Raw genomic sequence first — 26,590 nt, 5'->3', positions numbered from 1 at the left:
TGACTGAACCACCCAGGCACCCCCATGGTTGTTCTTATAGTGGACAGCAAGATACCCTTTCATACAAGTCCTTCCTGGTTCCTGAGGTACCTCATTCCCTTGGTAACTGTCAGTTTCTGTGACCTCTCCATCAGTAAACAGTCACAGTTCTTCCTGGCTTTGAGTCACCCTCTGTCATTTGTTACTGAAATTCATCATCCCTGCCATACATAGCCTTTGGTTTTGAGGTCAGCAAAGCCCCTTTTCCTGTACTCCTGGTCTTTTCATTCCATATGTTCTTTTGGCCCCTCAGCTGTTTGGGAATTTCCAGTCTCCTGGTGTATATACATGCATGTCAGAAGGTGGGAGCCCTCTCAGGCCTTCTCTCTGCTTAAACCCACCTGCTGCCTTGTCTCCTCCTCCATAGTCATCTTACATTGTTACCAAATACTCTTCTAAGCACCCTTCATCGATGAAAATCCATATGAAAATGGAAAACACATCTCTCATTTTTCCCCCTTGCACACCACTAAAGCTATCATATTTTCCTTGTCCAGCCACCCCTCACCAACCTGAAACACAAGTTGTGTGTGTTGGTGGGGGCGGGGGGTGGGGAGTGGGCTGGGTCCTTTCTGAGAGATCCTGGCTCTAACATTTTTATATTTCAATAGCTTTATTAAGATATAATTTAAATACCATGAAATAAATACTTTTAAAGCATACAATTCAATGGGTTTTAGTGTGCAAACAGATTTGTGCAACCAGGACTACAATTTTAGAACATTTTCCATAACTCAGAAAGGAACTCCATACCCAGTAGTGGTTACTGCCCATTCTCTTCTGTCCACACCCCTGGCAACCACTAGTCTACTTTCTGTGTCTATAGATTTGCCTGTTTGGGCCATTTCATGAAATGGGAATCAGACAGCATGAGGCCTCTTGTGTCTGGCACCCTTAACTTAGCCATGTTGTAGCATGTATCAATACCTCATCTCTTTTTATGGCTGAACAGTATTACATTGTATGGATATACTTCATTTTGTTTATTCATTCATCTGTTGATGGACATTTGAATTGTTTCCACTATTGGTGCTCAGATATCTGTTTGCATTCCTGCTTGTAATTTTTTTGTGTATATACCCAAAGTAGAATTGCTAAATCAGATATTAATTCTATGTTTAATTCTTTGAGAAACTGCCATACTGTTTTCCATAACAGCTACATTGTTTAACATTCCCCATCAGCAATACACAAGAGTTCCAATTTCTCCACATCCTTTTTTTAAAAATAATTTTCTTTTTAAAAAAAATAATAGTCATTCTAATGGGTGTAAATTGGTATCTTATTGTGGTTTTAACTTGAATTGTCCTAATGGCTAATGAAGTGGAGCATCTTTTTATGAGGATATTATTGGCCATTTGTATGTCTTCCGAAATGTCTATTCAGATCCTTTACCCATTTTTAAATTGGGTTGTTGTCTTTCTATTACTGAGTTGTATACAGTCTTTATATATTCTAAATACATGTCCCTTATCAGATGTATGTTCTGCCAATGTTTTCTCCCATTTTGTGGTTTGTCTTCTTCTTTTCTTCATACAATTTGAGGTACAAAAATTTAAATTTTGATGAAGTCTAGTGATGTATTCTATCTTTTGTTGCTTGTGTTTTTGTGGAATAGCTAACCTGAGGTCATAAAGATTTACTCCAATACTTTATTTCTAAGAATTTTATGCTTTTAGTTCTTACATGGAGGTCAGTGATCCATTTTGAGTTGATTTTTATGTTTATTGTGAGGAAAGGCTCCAACTTCATTTTTTTCAATGTGAATATTCAGTTGTCCCAGCACCATTTTTTCAAAAAACCTCCCCATTGAACTGTTTTTGGTAAACTTGTCAAAAAACAATGGACTGCAAATGTGTGGGTTTATTTCTGAGTCTCAGTTTTATTTCTTTGACCTGTATGTCTAGCTTTGTGTCAGTACCACACTGACTTAACTACCATAGTTTTGTATTAAGTTTTGAAATTTAGAAATATGAGTCCTCCAAGTTTATTATTCTTTTCCAAGATTGTTTTGATTATTCTGGGTCCCTGCATTTCCTTACGAATTTTAGGATAAATATGTCAATTTCTGCAAATAAGCCACCTGGGATTTTGACTGGCACTGTGTTGAGTCTATAGGTCAGTTTTGGAAATATTGCTATTAAAATAGTAAGTCTTCTGACCCATGAACATGTGATGTCTTTATATCTATTTATATCTATAATATCCTTCAGTGGTGTTTTATAATTTTCAGATAATAGGTTTTATACTACTTGTGTTCAATTGATTCCTAAGTATTCTTTCTTTTTAGTGCTATTGTAAATGCAATTTTTTTTTTAAGATTTTATTTATTTCTTTATTTTAGAGAGAGAGCAAGAACGTGAGCTGGGGGAGGGGGGGAGGGTGCGGCACAAAGGGAGACTCCACGCTGAACACAGAGCCCTACATGAGGCTCTGTCTCACAACCCTGAGATCATGATCTGAGCTGAAACCAAGAGTTGAACACTTAACCAACTGAGCCACTCAGGTGCACCTGAAATTGTTTTCTTGATTCTGTTTGCAGATGATTCATTGTTAGGATATAGAAATACAGTTGATTTTTGTGTATTGGTCTTGTGTTCTGCAACCTTACTGAACTCGTTTTATTAGCCCCAATACCTTTTTTATGGCCTTTTACTTCATTTTCTTGCCTAATATCTGCTCATTCATTTATGATTTTAGCAATATGAGTATTTCCTCATTTTTGTAGTCAGTCTTGCCAAAAATGTTTTGTCAATTTTAATTGTTGGGTTTTTCAAAGAACCAATTTTAATTTATCTTTATCTACTGTTGTTCAATCTTTTAATTAAATTATATATACTCTAATTTTTATTATTTCCTTCTTTCAGCTTGATATGGGTTAATTTTCTCTTCTCAATATCTTAACAAGAAAGTTTAGATTAGGTCATGTGATTTTAGATCTTTTTTTTTCTTTTTTAATAAATAAAGGCATTAATATCAGTAATATTTCCTCTAAGTACTCTTTAGGGGCATGTCATATTTTTGATGAGTTGTGTTTTCATTTTCACATTCATCTAAAAGTATTTTATAATTTCACTTGTGACTTGTAGGGGGAGGATCCATTGGTTATTTAGGCATGTGTTGTTTTTATTTCCACATATTTATGAATTTCCCCAATTCCTTTGTTACTGATTTTTCATTTCATTTTGTTGTAGTTGAAGAGCATACTTTGTATGATTTAAATTCCCTTAAATTTATTCATACTTATTTTATGGACTATTATATGATCTATCCTGGAAAATATTCAATGTATAGTTGAGAAGACTATGTATTCTCAACTATACATTGTTGTTATATAGATGTTTGTTAGGTCTAGTTGGTTTATAGGGTTTTTTTAAGTCTTATATTTCTTTGCTGATCCTTGCTGATAGAACAATGGATAGTTGTTCTATCTGATATTGAAAGTGAGGTATTAAAGTTCCAGTTATTATTGTTGAATTGTCTGTTTTCCCATTTAAATATGTTAGTTTTATGAATCATGTATTTTGAATTTCTACTGTTATGTGCCTATGAGTCTGTTATATCTTAGTGGTAGATTAATCATTTTATCACTATAAAATGTCTTTGTCTTTAGTAATATATTTGTCTTAAATTTTATTTTGTCTGAAATTAGCATAACCACTCCAGCCCTCTTTTGTTTACCATTTGCATGAAATATCTTTTTTCATCCTTTTTCTTTCAATCTATTAGTGTCTTTGAATCTAAATTATGTATCTTGCATGTAGCATACAGTTGGATCATGTTTTTTTTTTTTCTCCATTCTGCCAATCCCTGCTTCTTTATTTTATTTTTTTTTAAGATTTTATTTATTTAATAGAGATAGTGATAGAGAGAGAGAGAGCACAAGCAGAGGGAATGACAGGCAGAGGGAGAGAGAGAGGCAAGCTCCCTGTCCAGCAGGGAGCCGGAAGTGGGACTTGATCCCAGGATCCTGGGATCATGACCTGAGCCAAAGGCGAACTCTTAACCAACTGAGCCACCCAGCCCCCCCCACTGCTTCTTTATTGCAGAATTTAATTCATTCACATTTAATGCAATTACTGATAAGGTAGTATTTACAACTGCTTTTTTTGTTGTTTTTTTTTATATGTCATCTTTTTTGTTTCTGAAATCATTTATTACTGCCTTCTTTTGTGTTAAATATTTTCTAGTGTACCATTTTATTTATTTATTTTTTAATTTTTTTAAAGATTTTATTTGACAGAGAGAGACACAGTGAGAGAAGGAACACAAGCAGGTGGAGTGGGAGGGGGAGAAGCAGGCTTCCCATGGAGCAGGAGCCTGATGAGGAGCTCGATCCCAGGACACTGGGATCCTGACCTGAGCTGAAGGCAGACGCCTAACGACTGAGCAACCCAGGCGCCCCTCTAATGTACCATTTTAAATCCCTTGCCATTTATTTTCATATATATTTTTTAGTTATTTTCTTAGTAGTTGGCCTGGGATATGCTGTTAACATCACAATGTATAATAATCTTGTTTGGATTAATGTCAAGTTAGTTTCTATAGCATATAAAAACTATATTCTTATATAGTTCCATTTCTTCCCTTTAGGTTATCATCACAAATTATATCTTTATATATATGTGGCCATCAGCATAGATTTGCAATTATTACTTTACACATTCATCTTTTAAATCAGATAGAAAAAAAGAGGTTACAAACAAACAAAAAACCCTATATTTTCTTTTATATTTACTTATGGGAATATACATTTACCAGTGCTCTTTATTTTTTCATGTGGATTTGAGTTACTGATTAGTGTCCTTTTATCTCAAATTCAAGGATTCTCATTAGTATCTGATGTAGGGCTTGTCTAAAAGCAATGAACTCTCTTAGGTTTTTTTAGTCTTAAAATGTTTTAATTTATCATTCATTTTTGAAGGATAGTTTTAGCAGATGTAGAATTGTTTCTTGGCATTTTTTTCATTCAGGACTTTGCATATGTCATCCTACTGCTTACTGGCCTCCATTGTTTCTCATAAGAAATCAGTGATCAATCCTATTGAGGATCCTTTGTACATGATGAGTCACTTCCTGCTGCTTTTAAGATTCTGTCCTTAACCAGTTGAGCCACCCAGGTGCCGTTTCAGTAGTTTGATTATAGAGTGTCTAGATGTTGATCTTTTTAAATTTATCATATTTAGAATTTGTAAGCTTCTTGGTTGTGTTTAATAGATTAATGTTTTTCATCCAATTTGAGAAGTTTTTGAACATTATTTCTTCAAATATTCCTTCTGCCCTTTCTCTCTTCTTCTGCAACTCCCATTAAGTGGATGTTGGTATATTTATATGGCATCCCAGAGGCTCTCTCAGATTCTGTTCACTTTTCTTTCTTTATTTTTGATTCTGTCACTCAAACTGGGTAATCTCCACCTATCTTTGAGTTGGCTGATTCCTTTTTCAGCATGCTCAAACTTGATCTCAAATTACACTAATTTTTTGTTTCAGTTATTACACTTTTCAACTCCAAGATTCCTATTTTTTTAATAACTCTCTCTTTTAAATTTTTAAATTTTTTAAATTTTTCATTTATTTATTTGAAAGAGAGCGAGAGAGACAGAGAGTACAAGCTGGCGGGGGGGGGGGTGGGTGTTGCTGCAGCAGAGGGAGAGGGAGAAACAGACTCCCTGCTGAGCAGGGAGCCCGATGCCGGGCTCGATCCCAGGACCCCAAGATCATGACCTGAGCCAAAGTCAGAGGCTTAACTGACTGAGCCACCCAGTGCCCCTAATAACTGCAATTCTTTATTGGTATTCTCTGTTTTGTGAGACATCATTCTTATATTCCTTTAGTTCTTTAGCTATAATTTGCCTTAGTTCTCTGAACATACTTAAAATAACTTTTAATAGATTTAAAGTCTTTGACTAGTAAAAGCAATGTCTGGGCTTCCTCAGGGACAGTATCTATCTGTAGATAGCTTTTCATCCTGTGTATGGATAATACTTTCCTGTTTCTTTCCATGTCTCATAACTTTTTGTTGAAAATTAGACATTGCAAATATAAATGTGGTAATTATGGAAATCAGATTTCACCCACCTTATTCCCCAGTGTTTTTTGTTGTTACTGATTGTTGTAGTTGTCATTATTTAAGTAACTTTTATGAGCTATATGATATCTGCATCTTTGTCATTTGTAGCCATTGAATTCTCTATTGTGTTAGTTTAGTGGCCATCTAATAATTGGACAGAAATCCTGTTAAATACCTGCAAGCAATAAATCTCCCAGTACTTGTCAAGTGATTTTGTTTTTGTTGAGGCATGCCTTCAATATTCAGCTAGGAAGTTGACAACTCTGCTTTAGCCTTCATTTCCTGCTTACACAGAATATAAAAGTCAGTTAGAGGTGAGAGCTTAGGGCCCTCTCAGCATGCACACATCTATACATAGTCCTGGAGTCCTGGGCATGTGTGTTGTTGTTTACATTTTCAGAACTGTTTCAGAGTTTTTTAAAGTGCCTATGGACAACTCATTCCTCAATTTTCCCTTTAAACTTTTATTTAGTCTATTGTTTGCCCTATCTTTTATCCACTACCTCAGGCAGCTGTGATACTAAAACATGCTACGGCTTACTGGGTAGAGGATTTTAGAACTAGGTAAGTTCAAATAAAGTTGAAAAAGACAAGCCATTCAAGTAGGATCATCCAGGGAACTACCACACAAGTCAAATAATGACTCCTCTTTGGAAATAAGGCTTTGAAAGAAATGCAGTTCTGCTCTACTCCCTCTGGCGCCAAGATATAGGGCATTATTTTTCAAGGATACTAATTAGCTAGGGAGTTGGAGATGCTACTAATATAAGTTAAAACACCACAAATATTGCTGTTTTTACTGAGATATATTCATTTTTCTGGACTAATTGTTCTTGGGTCAGTGCCGGTTAGTTTTCAGAATTCTGAAAAAATTCATTCTGACCATTTTTGTCAGTTTATTCTTTGTTTTTATGGAGGGGCAAACTTTCTGAAGTCTTTATCATTTTTTTGTGTGTGTGTGGCTCAGTTTCATTTTTGAGAGATAGTTTTACTGGGTATAGAATTTTTGGTTGACAATTTATTTCAACACTTTGAGTATATCATCCCATTACCTTCTAGCCTTCATTCTTTCTGATGAAAAGTCATCTGTTAATCTATCTCACTGGGTTTCACTTGTAAATCAAGTTGTGTCTGTCTCTTGCTGCTTTCAAGATTTTCTTCTTGTCTTTGACTTTCAGCATTGTTCTTATGATATGTCTGTGTCTGGATATCTTTGTGTTTATCCTATTTGGAGTTCACTAATGTAATAGACTAAGTAATGGCCACCAAAGATAGCTATACCCTAACCCCTGGAACCCTGTGAATGTTATTCATATGGCAAAAGGAACTTTGCAGATGGGATTAAATTAAGGATCTTGAGATGGGCAGATTATCCTGGATTATCCATGTGGAATCTAAATGTAGTCATAAAGGTCTTTATGAAAGGGAGGCAGAAGGAAGAGATACAACTATGTAAAGAAGAGAAAAGGGCTTGTGGTTAAAGCAGATGGAAGCTGATTCAGAGAGAGAAAATGTTATGCCATTGTCTTTGAAGATGGAAGAAAGGGCCACAAGGCAAGGAATATAGGGAGCCTCTAGTAGCTGGAAAAGGCACAGAGATGGATTATCCCCTAGAATCCCTGAAAGGAATTTAATGACCTGATTTTAGCCCAGGGGAAATTACTTCAGACTTCTCAACTCCAGAACTGTAAGAGAATAAAGGAATGTTGTTTTAAGCCAACATTTTGTGGTAATTTGTTACAGCATTCAAAGGAAAATAATACAGACATACCCCATTTTATTGTGCTTCACTTTATTGCACTTTGCAGGTATTGCATTTTTTACAAATTGAAGTTTTGTGGCAATCCTTCATCAAGCAAGTCTGTTGGCACCATTTTTCCAACAGCATTTGCTCACTTCATGTTTCTATGTCACATTTTGGTAATCTCACAATATTTCAAACTTTAGTATTATTTGTATTATTATATTTGTTATGATGATCTGTGGTCAGTGATCTTTGATGTTACTATTGTAATTGTTTTGAGTGTCATGGACCATACCCATATAACACATATAACTTAATTGATAAGTATGGTATGTGTTCTGACTGCTCCACTGACCAGCTACTCTACTCCTTCTCCTTAGGCCTTATTCCCTGAGACAAAATATTGAAATTAGAAAAATTAATAACCCTACAATGGCTTCTATGTGTTCAAGTAAAAGGAAGAGTCAGTTGATGCAGGAAAGTTCATTGTTTTATTTTAAGAAATTGCTACAGACACCCCAACCTTCAGCAACTACCACTCTGATTAGTCAGCAGCCATCAGCATCAAGGCAAGCCCCTTCATGAGCAAAAACATTGTGATTCACTGTAAGCTCAGATGATGGGTAGCATTATTTAGCAATAAAGTATTTTTTTAATTAAGTACTTTTTAAAAATATAATGCTATTGTACACATAGACTATAGTATAGCATAGACATAACATATATGCACTAGGAAACCAAAAAATTCATTGACTTGCTTTACTGTGATATCTGCTTTCTTAAAGTGGTCTGGAACCAAACCCACAATACCTCTGAGGTGTGCCCATATATGTAGATTAATATTTTTCATCAAATTTGAGATGATTTAGTTCATTATTTTTTTTTTCCTCCATCTCTCTTCCTTCTAATTGGTCCTATCTTTACATGTATATAGTACACTTAATGGGGATCCACATATTTCTGGAATTGTTTATTTTTCTTCCTTCTTCTCTCTCTCTGTCTCTCTGTCTCTCTCTCTCTTTTGCTCTTGCTCTTTTGGATTGCAATCTCTATCAGTCTGTCCTATATTTGCTGATTTTTTTCTTCTGGCAGTTCAAATCTATTGCTGGGCCCTGCATTAGTTTCCAATTGCCACTGTAACAAATTACCACATATTTAGTGGCTTTGTGATAAATTAACATTATTTTGTCATTCAGAAGTCTAAAATGGGTCTACCCGGCAGGGGTCCTTATGGAAGTTCTAAGCAAGAATCCAGGGCCTTGCTTACTCAGATTGTACAGGCTGACTGTACTCCTTGGCTCATGGCCCCCTTCTGTCTTTAAAGCCAGATCTGGTCAGATCTTTCTCATATCTCATCGCTCAGATTCTGCTTCCATCATCACATTACCTTCTCTGACTCTGGATCTTCTGCTTCCCTGTTCCACATTGAAAGAACTCCTATAATTACACTGAGCCACCTGGTTAATCCGGGAAAATCTTTCAAGGTGAGCTGATTAGCGCCTTTTCATTTGCAACCTTGAATCCCCCTCACCATATAAAACATGACATAATCACAGGTTCTAGGAATTAGGACATGGACATCTTTGGGGGAGAGTGTATTTTGCACCTATCATAAGCCCCTTGATTAATTTCCTGGGCCTGTCATAACAAATTACCCTAAACTGGGTAGCTGCAAACAACAGAAAATTATTCTGTTCCAGTTCTGAGGCCAAAGTCTGAAGTCAAGGTTTCAGCAGGGCCACACTCCTTCTGAAGGCTCTCAAGAGAATCCTTCCTTGCCTCTTCCAGCTCTAGAGGCTGCTGGTGGCCCTTGCCTGTGCTGGCATCACTGAAGCCTGCCTCTGTCTTCACATGGCCCTCTTCCCTATGTCTCTCCTCTGTGTTCTCTTCTTCTTTTAAGGACACCAGTTTTGGATTTAGAACTCATCCAAAATCCAGGATGATTTCATCTTGAGATTCCTAACTAATTAAATCTACAGAGATGTCATTTCCATTTAAGGTCACTGTAGTATGCAGCTTGGGTTGCCAAAACAAAATACCACGGACTGGGATGGCGTAATCAAGAGGAATTTATTTTCTCACAGTTCTGGAGGCTGGAAGTCCAAGATCAAGGTACCAGCCAACTCAGTTCCTGGAGAGAGGTCTGTTCCTGGCTTATAGATGGCCACCTTCCCCCCAGTGTCCTCATATGTCAGAGAGAAGCTCTGGTCTCATTTCCTCTTCTTATAAGGACACTAATCCTATCAGATCAGGGTCCTCATTTGGCCTTAATTACTGCTGTAAAGGGTCCATCTCTACATACAGCCACACTGGGAGTTAGGGCTTCAACATGTGAATTTGGGAAGGACACAGTTCAGCCCATGGCAGTCACATTCTGAGGTTACAAGTAGACATGTGAATTTGAGGGACACTATTTAGTCCATTAACCCCTCTTCAGTTAGTGTACTTTTCAAGTATAGAATTTCCATTGGGTTCTTTTTTATCATTTCTGTTTATTATTGTCTCTTTGAAACGACATTGTCATCATGCTTTTCTTTATTTCTTGAATCATGGTTTTTAAAATTCTTTGAACACATTTATAATAGCTGCTCTGAAGAGTTTGTCTGCTAAGTGTGACATGTGGACCCTTGCACAGGCCATTTGTGTTGTCTGCTTTTTTTTTTTTTTTTTACCCCTGTGTATGGTTCGTGTTTTCCTGTTTCTTTACATATCTCATAATTTTCCTGTTCTCTTTGAAAACTAGACTTTTAGATAATATATTGTAGCAACTCTGGACACCAGGGCTTGTTGTCATTGCTTGTTTGATTAATGAATTAGTGATTGGGATTGACTATTTCATTGAAATCTATTCCCCTGGCAGCATTAAGGCTCTGATATTGCTCATCAGAGTGCAGCCTTGAGCTGACACGTGGTCACCTGGGGATGATGGTGGTTTTAATAGGGCTCTTTGTATTGTCTCCTTTCCTGATCTCTCTGTTCATCTCTCTGTCTCTGTTGGTATTACACCCAGCTCTTGGGGTGCACCACTGGCTGCTGCTGACCCTATTATTCTTGACAATAACCTCGGGCATATATTGTTCTAAGGTATTATTCAATTAAATATGGGTCCCATTGCAGGACTAGTTTTGGGGGCCTGTCTTTGAGGTCCTTTCTGACCCAAAGAGAGCATTTATTAGCTGTCTCTTTTCCTGTCTCACTGTAGTAAACTCTGGCCTATGGTTTACCTTATTGCTCTCCTGGAGCTACCAACCTCAACCTAATTGTTTGCCATCAAAATCACCATTGTTTTCAAAGCACCTTTGGGCTTGAACTTTTCCACACTGTTCCAAATAAAACCAACTCCCTTGGGAAGAGCTTCAGCACTTGCTATTCTCATGGCTTGCCTCTCCCTCTGGGCAGAATGTCTGAGCCACTGCTCCAGACCTGGAGGCCAGGACAGTGACCCACTTCTCTCAGGGTTACACATTTGCTGTTTGAGCAGGGCACTGGGCAGTGGCGGTAGCCTCTGGTCTTCTTGGTTTGATTCTCTTACTGTAGAAACTCTGCCTTAGGTGTGATCTGGGATGAGGGTAACCTGAAATCCCTATTGTCCATAGGGTTGCCATTGAATCCTTAAGTCTGAAAATTATGAATTAAATGGGCATCTGAAGATTATGAATTAAATGGGCTTCAAGACCCTATTTTGGATTCAGAAGCTAAATATTGATTCTTTTTGTGTTCTATGGCCTATGAATCTTCCTTGAGGCAAGGGATGAGACTGGATAAATAACATAAATATCCCATTAAAAAAAAGGAGTGAAGAAAGAAAAAAATAATACATTAAAAGTATCATCTCACTACATGTATCTTTATAATATATGAAACTTTAGCATGGTTTCACACGGTAGATGTATTCCTGTAAACACAGTATACAAGTCAAACTTTTGCAAGCTCAGTATACACATTCGTATGCATGCACTTCTCTCAGTCATTTTGCAAAACAAAAAATGTTTTATAAAAATTAATAATCACCCCTGTTAAAATCAGCTTTTAAGTGATTTTACTATTTTTATTTTATTTTACTTTTATTTTATTTTATTTTATTTTATTTTATTTTATTTTATTTTATTTTATTTTTTGAGAGCAGGAAAGAGAAAGTGCACAAGCAGGGTGGGAGGGGCACAGGGAGACGGAGAGAGAGAATCTTAAGCAGACTCCATGCTGTGTGGAGCTTGATCTCAGGACCCTGAGACAAAATCAAGAGTTGGACACTTAACCAACTGAGCCACCCAGGTGCCCTTATTATATATATTTTAAAGCAGGAAGTTGCTCTAGTAAAAAGAGGAAAAGATTTTTGCATAAATAGAAAGGCTCTGCCATCATATTTGTAGATATGCCAAATTTTACCCCCCTCTGTAACATGCATTTAATAGTATCTAGGGAATAAATAAATAAATAAATAAATAAACCTATAATCAAATGTTTGAGCTTCCCTGTAGTGATCACAATTCTCAGAATCTTTGATTCTTCTCTTAATAGGATCGTTTCTTCTTCCTGCCTGGCACTGATCCTTAGTCACCACCCCTGCCACGCCTATCCCCTGTGTCCAGGAGAACTCTTATCAAATAATCTGGTACCCAGCTGCTGAAATAGTGGGCGGTACCAGCTGTTCTTGACTTCAGTTTGCCAGACGATGGCAGCAGAGTACCATGAAATGCTCATGGTCTGGGCTAGGGAGTGGGCTTGTGTAGGAATTTGAATATGGAGAGAGCTCTAGTCAAAATGTGCTGAAGAGGACATCACTGTAGAAAGGGGCTCTTTGACCTTATAGGTTTAAAACTCATAATAATATCTGGAAATTCTCCCAGCGAATTAACTTTCAAAAAGGACTTAAGAACCTAGAGTGAAGGGAGTGAAGAAAGATAGCAAAATAGAAAAATTTTCTATCTTTGGATTAGTAGAAATTTCAGGTTGAATATTTCATGTTTCAGAGCCCGATGCAGAGTATCTCCAGTCCACTCTTTTCTAATAACCATTTCTTTCTTGAAAGAAATTGTTAACTGAGTTTGCTGAGACCCACCAATTTCTTCCTCCAACTATGCTAATTGAGAGTTCAGAAGACTTGAATGCTGACGACAACTGTGCCACTGATTCACTGTGGTTAAGGGAAGACATGCTACTTTTTGGGGTCTCAGTGTTGTCGTTATTTCCAAACTGGGCAGTTCTTGTCATCTCAATGGCCCTTTTCAATTCTGATGTTCAGTGATTTATAATCCCTCTTGCCTTTGATTACTTGCACTTTTCTAAGCTGAAACCACATCAGCGTTTCTCCACTTAAATTCATAATCTTAACATTTTGGAGAGGCAGTGAAGTGTGGTAGTGAAGAGAATGGATTCTACATTGGTCACCTCTTAGCTGCGTGGCTTTAAGTAAATTATTCAAACTCTCACTGTGCTTCAGATTACTGTAAAATGCTGATAATAATATCACATATCTCAGAAGATTAAATGAGAATATTAGCACATAAAGAGTATACAAATTGAGCATATTAATATAAAAAGCATTAAGACCGTACCTGGAAAATAGTAAGTATATGTATGTTAATTATCATATTACCCGTGGGAACATAAGCTCAAAAAGAATCTCATTATTTCTTTTCTCATCAATGAAATGCAGATGAAATAAGAATTGGCAGAGAAGTCCTAGTGGATTATACTTATTTTAACCCATTCCCTGATGTTTTGGGGTTCACAGCAGGAAGACTAGCAGGGCTAGCCTTCAGATCAGGAGAAGTAGTTGTCTTTCTGTTTTTCTGCTTACTATAGCTAGATAAATTATTGGGCAGGAACTTCTCCAGCCCTAATTATACAGTTCACTGCCTGCTATTTCACCACGGAAACCTCTGAGGCCTCAGGTTGTAGAGCTGTGGTCCTCAACCAGGGCAAGGAGGAGCTTACAGGAATATCTGTATGCACTGGGTGGCATACAGATGGGCAATAGAAAAATGGTCCTGGGGAAAGTTGTGTCCAGATTTCCCTAATCTCCATCCCCTGAGCACTGGTTTTAGAGTCCTCATTAAAGTGTTATTTTTTGCCCTGGAGTCATACCTAAAGGAGAGAGGAATTTCGAAAAGGAAATTGGAAAGAGGATGTGAAAGGAGTCAAGGACAGGAGGCAATTATACGAATGGTTTGGATCCATGGTCCAAATTTAAATTTACCCCATTTCACGGTTCTCTTTAGGTTTGTCCCTGGGTCACTTTTTTCATTAATATCCAAGACAAATTGACCCCTTTAAGACAGGAGTCACCCCAGCCACTGTTTCCCAGGGAGGAGAATTCCAAACCCAGAAAGTTGAGATAGACAGTCCTTAATGAATCTACCAGCTGGTCTCCCTGGCTTGGCTTACCTGAGCAGCTCTGAAGTCCAGTCAGAGCTCTCCTTCTGTACCAGTGGCCTTAGATAGGAAAGAGAATAGAAGGGGTTCTTAGATGACTCTTCTTCTCTTAAGCAGGGTCAGGGACCACATGTCCACTGAATTTCAATAAAAAGGAAAGCAACTTGATAACTACAAAGACCACACACAAACACCTTGAATTCCTATATTCATGATAGTTGTTATTCTAATCCTATAACTGATGGCAGGGCTCCATTTTCTCCAGTCCTTGGTGTCCATCTCCACCTCAGCTATGGCCCTCTGTATGTCTCATCCCAGTGATTATAATATCTTCTGAGCTAGTTTCCTTTGATCTAGCCTCTTTTTATGCCAATCCGTGCCATCCTTCATGGCTATAATAATTTTCTTGGAAAAAACTTCTGATTATGAATGGATATATAAATAAAAAAATAAGCAGATGGTTGAATGCTATCCTTCCTTTTGCAAGACTAAGGCACTGGCTTGATCTGTTGTCCTGCTTCTTCTTCATCTCCTAGAGTAGTGGTTCTTATCCAGAATATATGATATCACTTTTTAGGGGTGTCACAAGATTTCTTGAAGAAGATAGAAAGGGTTAGAATTACTACTATCCATATGGAAATCATATATGAGGCATGTCTTCATATGTAGTCCTATCACATATGCCAAAGAGGAAAATGCTTGCCTGTAGCTTCCAAGGGTACCACTTCTTGAAGAAGAGAGAAACGTAATCAAAATATTGGCCTTTTTATAGGGACTTTTTTCTCTCAGTCATCCACAGATGTTAGATGCCATGTCCTTTTTGATGTCTAATGTTTTATCTAGAAACCTTTAAAATATCTATAGGGAGGTCATAGGAAGCCATGACAAGACATTAACAGTGTAGCTAGAGCATAAGGCAAAAATCCATTCTGTTCTTTTCCTGCCTAAAATATGAAAAAATACTTGCACACTGTCAGCTGTAGATAGATAAAAATATAACTAAATAAAATAATCAAACCACCTTAGAACATAATCAGAGAAACTTCAGTTGCTTATTAACCTTGAGAGAGAGAACTTTGGCTTCTATTTTGATGGTATTCTTTGCTTTTTCCTCAATTGTTTGAAGCAGCATAGAAACTGGGGGCAAGGGCAACAAAAGATGTTGCACGTTCTTAACTGCCCTGTCTGCAACCTGCTGAAGAGAACACTTTTAGACAGTTTGCAAAGGTCCTTAGGATTATAGACTTAGAGTTGGAAGGGACCAAGAGAGGTCACGGAGCCAATTCACCTTTCGCCTTCAGGCAGTCCGCCCATGCCAGAGGTGCTGTCAGCCCTCATATAGGCTGCTCTTTCTGACCCCCACATGCACATACTTCCATGACTATGAAAGCTTCCAAGATCATACAGATCTTTTTTTTTTTTAAAGATTTTATTTATTATTTGACAGAGAGAATGAGAGAGAGAGAGCATATGAGAGGGGGGAGGGTCAGAGGGAGAAGCAGACTCCCCGCCGAGCAGGGAGCCCGATGCGGGACTCGATCCCGGGACTCTGGGATCATGACCTGAGCCGAAGGCAGTTGCTCAACCGACTGAGCCACCCAGGCGCCCGATCATACAGATCTTTAATGTGTTTTTAGAAGAGATTTTCTTAAGAATGACACAAGGGAAGATTCAAAGTTTTAGCAAAAATGTTGAGTGGTTCATACCTAGCATTCGCCTCACCCACTTATCCCCTCCCACCTGTTTTTTAATACCTGGCAAATGTTGGCTGCCGAGTTAGGCTTTGAGAAAACAGAGATTTCCCGAAAGTTTCATTGTTCCTAAGCCAGTTTGGGCATGTTGCCTTTTGCATTCCATAGCTCAGCTTCTATCACATGTACTCAGCGGCTAGCTTTTAAAGACTGACAGTTGACACATCAGTCCTCACTCAGAATTTTCTTCAGATGTTCTGTCCCTGAGCCATTTCCCCCAGGGCAAAAGATAACCAGGAAATAAGGAAATGCCAGTCAACCTAAAAACCCCCATCAAGCCTCCATATATAAGTGAAGGTATCTGAGGATTACAGGTTGGGAACAGTCTTACTCCAAACCTGGCTCTTAGAACACCCATGTGATGCAGTTACTGCTGATGTACATTGACAAATCACACATCCAAAGGAGGTCTCTCTACTTCCAGAAGTGTGTTTTCACTCAATTGATATTTTCCATGGATTAGAATGGGTCAGAAAGCATTACATCAAAAGAAGAGGGAAACCAAGATGTTTGTTTGGCTCTTTCTGCTGGCCATTGTCTAAAACCTGGTGATGTGTGGGCTTAAAGGTTTGTTCCACATGAACAAAAAGTAGTCTTAGTCTTAGTACACAGATGATTCTTAAATTGACACAGGAAGAAAAGGCCATGTTTCTTTTCTCCACTTGGGTGGGCAAGGAAGAAGAATAACAGTGATGGCTATTCTTTGACTTTGTCCATCTCCTTGATAACTTCTTCTCAGACAGTTCTGCATCTCTGAACACCCAGGAATCTGATTCAGGCAGGCCAATGATTCAGGGTCCTTGAAGAGTGAAAGAGAAGCATTTAACTTCCAAGCATCCTTTAGAATGATAACTTCTTATCACAATACTAAGTGCCAGTTCTTATCGACCAATAATGATGCCCTAGCCCAGTGTGTTGAAAGGATTCCTAGGTTGAATCTGGGTTCTGGAATAAGAATGGCATGATGGAATATCAACATATGAGTGCAGGAAGAAGTAACGGCTCATGTGTCAGTTTTTTTCCATCTCAAAGCAGCTTCATATTGCTCATTTAATTATTAAATTTCAAACATTCTTGCATTTATCTTCATAGTCATCCTTTGAAGTCCCAGTATTATCCCTGTTTTGCAGATGAGAAAATTATTTCCCTTTGTGTTATTTCCAGGTTTGGAAATTCACATATGTTTTGAGACCTAGCCCATGTAAGGTCAAAAGTCTTCAAAAGTTAAAATTAATAATAAAGGAATCCTTTGAAGGAAAACATAAAGTAAAAGGCAGTATCCACTGGGACTAAATTGCAGCCTGAGTAGTATCTGCAGAAGGGGAGAAGGGGACTTGTATAGTGATCCTTTCTTGGAATCCAAACATGGCTGCAGACCCTGCCTATTGCAGGAAGGCTCCCCGGATGCTACACCTGCGTGAGACAAAGGGGTGATGTCTTAGGAAGGTACAGCAGCAACTCAGTAGGTGCTTATTTAAGCATCCATATGGTATTGAAATTCTCACAATTATTTTCCCCCCACTAAGTCTGCAGAAGGAAATGAAAGAGATTTCTATAATCCATCCTCTTAGAATTAGTCTGTGGCTAAGGACTCTCCCTAGCCAGGGGCCTAGAAATGTGTCAGTCAGTAGGGATGGTTCAAAAATACCTTCCAGAAAGATATGCTGACTCATTAAGATTGCTGTGTTCTTGCAGGGACAACAGTGATGGTAAAGAAAAACAGCATGAAGGAATTCTCTGATTCTACGGTACATGACTGTATGATGTGGGGACAGCCAAGACTGATGAGCAATGTCAGCTTCACCACCAGGTAAAAGCCTCAGAGAACCGTGGTTCCCTGTGGATTTCTGAGGATCAGTGGGCAAGAAAAATGTGACGTAAATGAGAATGTTAGCTTTATCAGCCCTTATAGTGACCAGTCGAATTATTCTTCACCAACATGAATTCATCTCAGCTTCTCCCAATGTCAGTAAGCTAAACAAACAGACCTCCTTGCAACATGGCTCAAAATACTTTATACCTGTGATAACCAAAGGTCATGTACCCAGTTTTCTCTCAGATCACCTTTCAGGGACTCTACACATGTAGCTTGGGATGAAATTTCAGTTATTCCCAATTTCTATTATTTTTTTTTTTAATTTTTTATTCTTATGTTAATCCCCATACATTACATCATTAGTTTTAGATGAAGTGTTCCATGATTCATTGTTTGTGCATAACACCCAGTGCTCCATGCAGAATGTGCCCTCCTCAATACCCACCACCAGGCTAACCCATCCTCCACCCCCCTCCCCTCTAGAACCCTGTTTGTTTTTCAGAGTCCATCGTCTCTCATGGTTTGTCTCCCCCTCCGATTTCCCCCGCTTCATTCTTCCCCTCCCGCTACCTCCTTCTTCTTCTTCTTCTTTTTCTTCTTCTTCTTCTTCTTCTTCTTCTTCTTCTTCTTCTTCTTCTTCTTCTTCTTCTTCTTCTTCTTTCTTCTTCTTCTTCTTCTTTTTTTCTCAACATATATTGCATTATTTGTTTCAGAGGTACAGATCTGAGATTCAACAGTCTTGCACAATTCACAGCGCTTACCAGAGCACATACCCTCCCCAGTGCCTATCACCCAGTCACCCCATCCCTCCCACCACACCCCCCACTCCAACAACCCTCAGTTTGATTCCTGCGATTAAGAATTCCTCATATCAGTGAGATCATATGATACATGTCTATCTCTTTTTGACTTATTTCATTCAACATAATACCCTCCAGTTCCATCCACGTCGTTGCAAATGGCAAGATCTCATTCCTTTTGATGGCTGCATAATATTCCATTGTATATATATACCACCTCTTCTTTATCCAGTCATCTGTCGATGGACATCTTGGCTCTTTCCACAGTTTGGCTATTGTGGACATTGCTGCTATAAACATCGGGGTGCACGTACCCCTTCGGATCCCTACTTTTGTATCTTTGGGGTAAATACCCAGTAGTGCAATTGCTGGATCATAGGGTAGCTCTATTTTCAACTTTTTGAGGAACCTCCATACAGTTTTCCAGAGTGGCTGCACCAGCTTGCATTCCCACCAACAGTGTAAGAGGGTTCCCCTTTCTCCGCATCCCCGCCAACATCTGTCATTGCCTGACTTCTTAATTTTAGCCATTCTGACTGGTGTGAGGTGGTATCTCATTGAGGTTTTGATTTGGATTTCCCTGATGCTGAGCGATATTGAGCACTTTTTCATGTGTCTGTTGGCCATTTGGATGTCTTCTTTGGAAAAATGTCTGTTCATGTCTTCTGCCCATTTCTTGATTGGATTCTTTGTTCTTTGGGTGTTGAGTTTGATGAGTTCTTTATAGATTTTGGATACTAGCCCTTTATCTGATATGTCATTTGCAAATATCTTCTCCCATTCTGTCGGTTGTCTTTTGGTTTTGTTGACTGTTTCCTTTGCTTTGCAAAAGCTTTTTATCTTGATGAAGTCCCAAGAGTTCATTTTTGCCCTTGCTTCCCTTGCCTTTGGCGATGTTTCTAGGAAGAAGTTGCTTCGGCTGAGGTCAAAGAGGTTGCTGCCTGTGTTCTCCTTTAGGATTTTGATGGACTCCTGTCTCACATTGTGGTCTTTCAACCATTTGGAGTCTATTTTTGTGTGTGGTGTAAGGAAATGGTCCAGTTTCATTCTTCTGCATGTGGCTATCCAATTTTCCCAACACCATTTGTTGAAGAGACTGTCTTTTTTCCATTGGACATTCTTTCCTGCTTTGTCAAAGATTAGGTGACCATAGAGTTGAGGGTCCATTTCTGGGCTCTCTATTCTGTTCCACTGATCTATTTGTCTGTTTTTGTGCCAGTACCATGCCGTCTTGATGATGACAGCTTTGTAATAGAGCTTGAAGTCCGGAATTGTGATGCCGCCGGCTTTGCTTTTCTTTTTCAATATTCCTCTGGCTATGCGGGGTCTTTTCTGGTTCCATACAAATTTTAGGATTATTGGTTCCATTTCTTTGAAAAAAGTGGATGGTATTTTGATGGGGATTGCATTGAATGTGTAGATTGCTCTAGGTAGCATTGACATCTTCACAATATTTGTTCTTCCAATCCATGAGCATGGACCGTTTTTCCATTTCTTTGTGTCTTCCTCAATTTCTTTCATGAGTATTTTATAGTTTTCTGAGTATAGATCCTTTGTCTCTTTGGTTAGATTTATTCCTAGGTATCTTATGGTTTTGGGTGCAATTGTAAATGGGATGGACTCCTTAATTTCTCTTTCTTCTGTCTTGTTGTTGGTGTATAGGAAAGCCACTGACTTCTGTGCATTGATTTTATATCCTGCCACTTTACTGAATTCCTGTATGAGTTCTAGCAGTTTTGGGGTGGAGTCTTTTGGGTTTTCCACATAAAGTATCATATCATCTGCAAAGAGTGAGACTTTGACTTCTTCTTTGCCAATTTGGATGCCTTTGATTTCTTTTTGTTGTCTGATTGCTGTGGCTAGGATTTCCAATACTATGTTGAATAGCAGTGGTGATAGTGGACATCCCTGCCGCGTTCCTGACCTTAGGGGGAAAGCTCTCAGTTTTTCCCCATTGAGAATAATATTTGCTGTAGGTTTTTCATAAATGGCTTTTATGATATTGAGGTATGTACCCTCTATCCCTATACTCTGAAGAGTTTTGATCAAGAAAGGATGCTGTACTTTGTCAAAAGCTTTTTCTGCATCTATTGAGAGGATCATATGATTCTTGTTCTTTCTTTTGTTAATGTATTGTATCACATTGATTGATTTGCGGATGTGGAACCAACCTTGCAGCCCAGGGATAAATCCCACTTGGTCATGGTGAATAATCCTTTTAATATACTGTTGGATCCTATTGGCTATTATTTTGGTGAGAATTTTTGCATCCATGTTCATCAGGGATATTGGTCTGTAATTCTCCTTTTTGTTGGCGTCTTTGTCTGGTTTTGGGATCAAGGTAATGCTGGCCTCATAAAATGAGTTTGGAAGTTTTCCTTCTGTTTCTATTTTTTGGAACAGTTTCAGAAGAATAGGTATTAATTCTTCTTGAAAGGTTTGGTAGAATTCCCCTGGGAAGCCATCTGGCCCTGGGCTTTTGTTTTTTGGGAGATTTTTGATGACTGCTTCAATTTCCTTAGTGGTTATAGGTCTGTTCAGGTTTTCTATTTCATCCTGGTTCAGTTTTGGTAGTTGATACATCTCTAGGAATGCATCCATCTCTTCCAGGTTATCTAATTTGCTGGCATAGAGTTGCTCATAATATGTTCTTATAATTGTTTGTATTTCTTTGGTGTTGGTTGTGATCTCTCCTCTTTCATTCATGATTTTGTTGATTTGGGTCATTTCTCTTCTCTTTTTGATAAGTCTGGCCAGGGGTTTATCAATCTTGTTAATTCTTTCAAAGAACCAGCTCCTAGTTTCGTTGATCTGTTCTACTGTTCTTTTAGTTTCTATTTCATTGATTTCTGCTCTGATCTTTATGATTTCTCTTCTCCTGCTGGGTTTAGGCTTTATTTGCTGTTCTTTCTCCAGCTCCTTTCACTGTAGGGTTAGGTTGTATACTTGAGACCTTTCTTGTTTCTTGAGAAAGGCTTGTATTGCTATATACTTTCCTCTCAGGACTGCCTTTGCTGCATCCCAAAGATTTTGAACAGTTGTGTTTTCATTTTCATTGGTTTCCATGTATTTTTTTAATTCTTCTTTAATTTCCTGGTTAACCCATTCATTCTTCAGTAGGATGCTCCTTAGCCTCCATGTATTTGAGTTCTTTCCGACTTTCCTCTTGTGATTGAGTTCTAGTTTCAAAGCATTGTGGTCTGAAAATAGGCAGGGAATGATCCCAATCTTTTGGTACCGGTTGAGACCTGATTTATGACCTAGGATGTGATCTATTCTGGAGAATGTTCCATGGGCACTAGAGAAGAATGTGTATTCCGTTGCTTTGGGGTGGAATGTTCTGAATATGTCTGTGAAGTCCATTTGGTCCAGTGTGTCATTTAAAGTCTTTATTTCCTTGTTGATCTTTTGCTTAGACGATCTGTCCATTTCAGTGAGGGGGATGTTAAAGTCCCCCACTATTATTGTATTGTTGTCGATGTGTTTCTTTGCTTTTGTTATTAATTGCCTTATATAATTGGCTGCTCCCATGTTAGGGGCATAGATATTTACAATTGTTAGATCTTCTTGTTGGATAGATCTTTTAAGTATGATATAGTGTCCTTCCTCATCTCTTATTACAGTCTTTGGTTTAAAATCTACTTTGTCTGATATAAGGATTGCCACCCCAGCTTTCTTTTGGTGTCCATTAGCATGGTAAATGGTTTTCCACCCCCTCACTTTCAATCTGGGGGTGTTTTTGGTTCTAAAATGAGTCTCTTGTAGACAGCATATTGATGGGTCTTGTTTTTTAATCCAGTCTGTTAGCCTGTGTCTTTTGATTGGGGCATTTAGCCCATTTACATTCAGGGTAACTATAGAAAGATAGGAATTTAGTGCCATTGTATTGCCTGTAAGGTGACTGTTACCGTATATTGTCTGTGTTCCTTTCTGGTCTATGTTGCTTTTAGGCTCTCTCTTTGCTTAGAGGACCCCTTTCAAGATTTCCTGTAGGGCTGGTTTTGTGTTTGCAAATTCCTTTAGTTTTTGTTTGTCCTGGAAGCTTTTTATCTCTCCTTCAATTTTCAATGACAGCCTAGCTGGATAGAGTATTCTTGGCTGCATATTTTTCTCATTTAGTGCTCTGAATATATCCTGCCAGTCCTTTCTGGCCTGCCAGGTCTCTGTGGATAGGTCTGTTGCCAATCTAATGTTTCTACCATTGTAGGTTACATATCTCTTCTCCCGAGCTGCTTTCAGGATTTTCTCTTTGTCTATGAGACTCGTAAGTTTTACTATTAGATGTCGGGGTGTTGACCTATTTTTATTGATTTTGAGAGGGGTTCTCTGTGCTTCCTGGATTTTCATGCCTGTTTCTTTCCCCAAATTTGGGAAGTTCTCTGCTATAATTTGCTCCATTATACCTTCTGGCCCTCTCTCTCTTTCTTCTTCTTCTGGGATCCCAATTATTCTAATGTTGTTTCGTCTTATGGTATCGCTTATCTCTCGAATTCTGCCCTCGTGATCCAGTAGTTGTTTATCTCTCTTTTTCTCAGCTTCTTTATTTTCCATCATTTCATCTTCTATATTACTGATTCTCTCTTCTGCCTCATTTATTCTAGCAGTTAGCGCCCCCATTTTTGATTGCACCTCATTAATAGCCTTTTTGATTTCTACTTGGTTGGATTTTAGCTCTTTTTCTTCTCCAGAGAGGGTTTCTCTAATAACTTCCATATTTTTTTCAAGCCCAGCTAGTATCTTTAAAGTGATGATTCTGAATTCTAGATCTGACATCATACTAATGTCCGTATTGAGTAGGTCCCTGGCAGTCGGTACTACCTCTTGTTCTTTTTGTTGAGGTGATTTTTTCCGTCTTGTCATTTTGTGCAGAGGAGAATAGATTAATGAGAGAACAAAATGCTAGCAGAGTAACCACGTCCCCAGAAAATATACTCTAAACAAATCAGAAAAGACCTGAAGCAGTGGGATAAGAAAGGGAAAGAGAGAAAAAAGAAAAAGAAAAAAAAAAGATAAAAACAAAAACAAACAAAACAGAACAACAACAACAAAAAGAAAACCAGAATGTGATCAAATATGATCTACATGGTATATAGATCAGTGCCACACACTAGATTTGGGGTGTATTTTGGTCTTTTAGGAGAAAGTGCCTCCCAAAATTTTAAGGAAAGAAAAACTTATATATGTACAAAAATAAGGGTTGATATGATGAAGGGATGGAATATGACTGTAAAAATGGAAATTATAAAAAATGTTATAAAAGGAATTGATAAGAAGTTGTTTGAAAAAAGAAAGAAGAGGATTTAAAAAAAGAAAAGAGAAGAAGAGACAAAAAAAGGGGAGAGGATGTGATCAGTCAGGGGAATAGAAAGCACCATATACTAGAGATTTAGGGTATATTTTAATCTGTTAGAAGAAACTATCTCAAAATTTTAAAGAGAGAACAACTTATATATATAAGCCAAAAATATGGGTAACTACTATGAAGGGATAGAATATGACTCTAAAAATGAAAAATAAAAAAAATTTTTTTTTAAAGGGATTGATAAGATATTGGTTGAAAAAGGGAGAAAGAAAAATTCAAAAAGAAATAATAAGACAAAAAGACAGTTAAAAAAATTAACTTTAAAAGACTAAAGAATCATGGTAAAAAAGCTGTGAATTCTATGTGCAGTAGTCCTCTAGCGCTGGAGTTCTGCCGTTCTCATTGATCGGTAAACTTGGTCTTGGCTGGCTGTTCTCGCTGATCTTCTGGGGGAGGGGCCTGTTGCCGTGGTTTCCAAATGTCTCTGCCGGAGGCGGAATTGCCCCGCCCTTGCCCCCTCCCGGCTAAGTAATCTGCTCGGGTTTGCTCTCCGGGGCTTTTGTTCCCTGCGAGCTTTCCGTACAGCTTTGGAGGCGGAGAGTGAAAATGGCGGCCTCCCAATCTCTGCCCCGGAGGAGCCGAGAACTCGGGGCCCCGCTCCTCAGTGAGCCCCCAGAGAAAAGCCGTCAGTCACTCCCGACTCCCCGGTCTCCGGCCGCACTCCGTGCTCACCCGGCCTGCGACCGCGCGTCTCTATCTCTGGCACCCGACCCCGGGTGGAGTCTCCAAACCCAGCAGATCCCCGCAGTGCGCTCCCGTGCGGCTCCTCCCAGGGAAGGAAGGTGAGTCTCCCCGGATCTGCCGCTTGTTGGGTTCCTGCTGGAGGAGCAGGGGCCCGATTGTGCCGCGGATCACGGTTTATGGTGACCCCAAGCTGAGAGCCTGCGCCTGGGCTCCGCCTCTGCAGCCGGCTTCCCTGCTCTGATACCTGGGAGCTCTGCCGCACTCAGGCAGCCCCGGTCTTTCTGTGACCCCGAGGGTCCTGAGACCACACTGTCCCGGAGGGATCCACCCCCCGCTTAGCCACCAGAGTGACGTCCCTCAGCGGAGCAGACTTTTAAAAGTTCCGATTTTGTGCTCCGCGGCTCTATCACTTGCCTGAAGCGGCCGATGGAGGCCCCTCCCCCGCCGTCTATCCTCCCGAATATCGCCTCGGATTCGCTTCTCCGTATGTCCTACCTTCCAGAAAGTGGTCGCTTTTCTGATGAGAGAGTTGTTGCTCTTCTTTTCTTCGATCTCCTGTTGAGTTTGTAGGTGTTCAGAATGGTTTGATCCCTATCCAGCTGAATTCCTGAGAGGAGACGAAATCCAGGTCTCCTACTCCTCCGCCATCTTGCTCTGCCCCTCCCCCAATTTCTATTATTAATCCATCCCCTATTTCCAACGAACTGATGATGAGATTGCTTTTGTTTTTCAATCTGCAAAACAGGATCAACAAATGCCTCCTCCCTCACTCTCTTTTTCCTGCAGTACATTAAAATCTTGATTAACCAGAATGCAGAGTTGGAGGTGGAGGGTGATCTGTTCAGTTGATTTTAAATGGAGGGTCAATCTAAAAGTTCTGTCACTTCAGAGTTTATTGTGCATAGCTTTGTAATATGTTGCCAACATTTCAGTTTAGTGCCTATACTGTACAAGGAAAATTGTTAATGATTGTGATTATCTACAGGTAAATACTGTATTACCAGCAGAGAATAGTCATTGTGCACTGACATTGTATAATGTGGGTGTGGACTAGGGTTAGGGTTAAGTTCAAATGCTGACTCTAAACTGTGTGATCTTGGGCAAGTTGCTTTACTTCTAGGTGTCTCAGTTTTGCTACATTAAATGAGTATAATAGTCATGAATACTTTGTAGGTTTTTTGTAATGACTGAATTAGATTAAGTATTTAAAGTACTTTGATTCTTGGTCAATAGTAACTCCTCATTAGATGTTCCTTATTATAATTAGTAGTAAGTGCAGAGCCTTCAAGGAGGTAAATTTTGAAATAAATCCTTGATCTTTTTTTTTTAACAACTCATTTCTTTCTTTTAATATATGAAGAATCATGCTTCTGTGTAATTTGGGGTTCTATATAGATGAGCCTGGGTAACAGAGGCTCTATTGTACCACTCCTAGAGGTGAGGCTGGTATCGATGTCTGAGCCACCAAGGGTGCTACCTCTTTGTGTGTGCACTTTCCAGAAGGAATATAAAAGTCCTAGGAATTATAGCTTCTGCCCTTCCTTGCCTTCTATTCCAACATTTTATCAAAGCGAGATAATCTGTGGGAAAGGATTAAGAACTGTGTGGAGGAAAGTGCTATGGTATTGCAGGAATTCACATTTTGTCTTACTCTTAATGACAACAAAACAACTACTCACTATAATTGGGATTTGCATTTTTTTTTCCTTTTAAAATGGTTGGTAAGTAGGTATCTATTGAGTATCTCCATGTGCTAAGTAGGCACTCTGCTTGATGCATTTGTAGATATAGAAATGGTGTTTCAACCCCCATGCAATCTAGTTGGGTAAACAAAATGAATTCCTATAAAATAAATCAGAAGCCAAATAAAGCAGCACTCCTTCGTGTGCTACATTGATGATTCTGGCAGGAGGTCAGAGGAAGAAGCGGTCAATGAGGGATGGATGGAT

At 38.8% G+C, this 26,590-nt stretch overlaps 1 protein-coding gene across 1 annotated transcript in view; it reads left to right on the top strand.

Moving 5' to 3' along the window:
• The window catches only part of KCNU1 (potassium calcium-activated channel subfamily U member 1), a 175,942-nt gene that overhangs the window by 66,682 nt on the left and 82,670 nt on the right, over positions 1-26,590 (top strand). The window contains 4 exon segments of the mRNA XM_064584047.1: positions 3,497-3,501; positions 7,793-7,824; positions 11,263-11,310; positions 17,760-17,789. Of these exon segments, the coding sequence (XP_064440117.1) occupies positions 3,497-3,501; positions 7,793-7,824; positions 11,263-11,310; positions 17,760-17,789 (115 nt within the window).

This window comes from Mirounga angustirostris, unplaced genomic scaffold, assembly GCF_029215605.1.
Source record: "Mirounga angustirostris isolate CCGP_5_RB_7025 unplaced genomic scaffold, mMirAng1.0.hap1 SCAF_2, whole genome shotgun sequence".
NCBI lineage: Eukaryota > Metazoa > Chordata > Mammalia > Carnivora > Phocidae > Mirounga > Mirounga angustirostris.
Note: the sequence above shows the minus strand (reverse complement) of the source record. Positions and strands in the feature narration are given on the sequence as shown.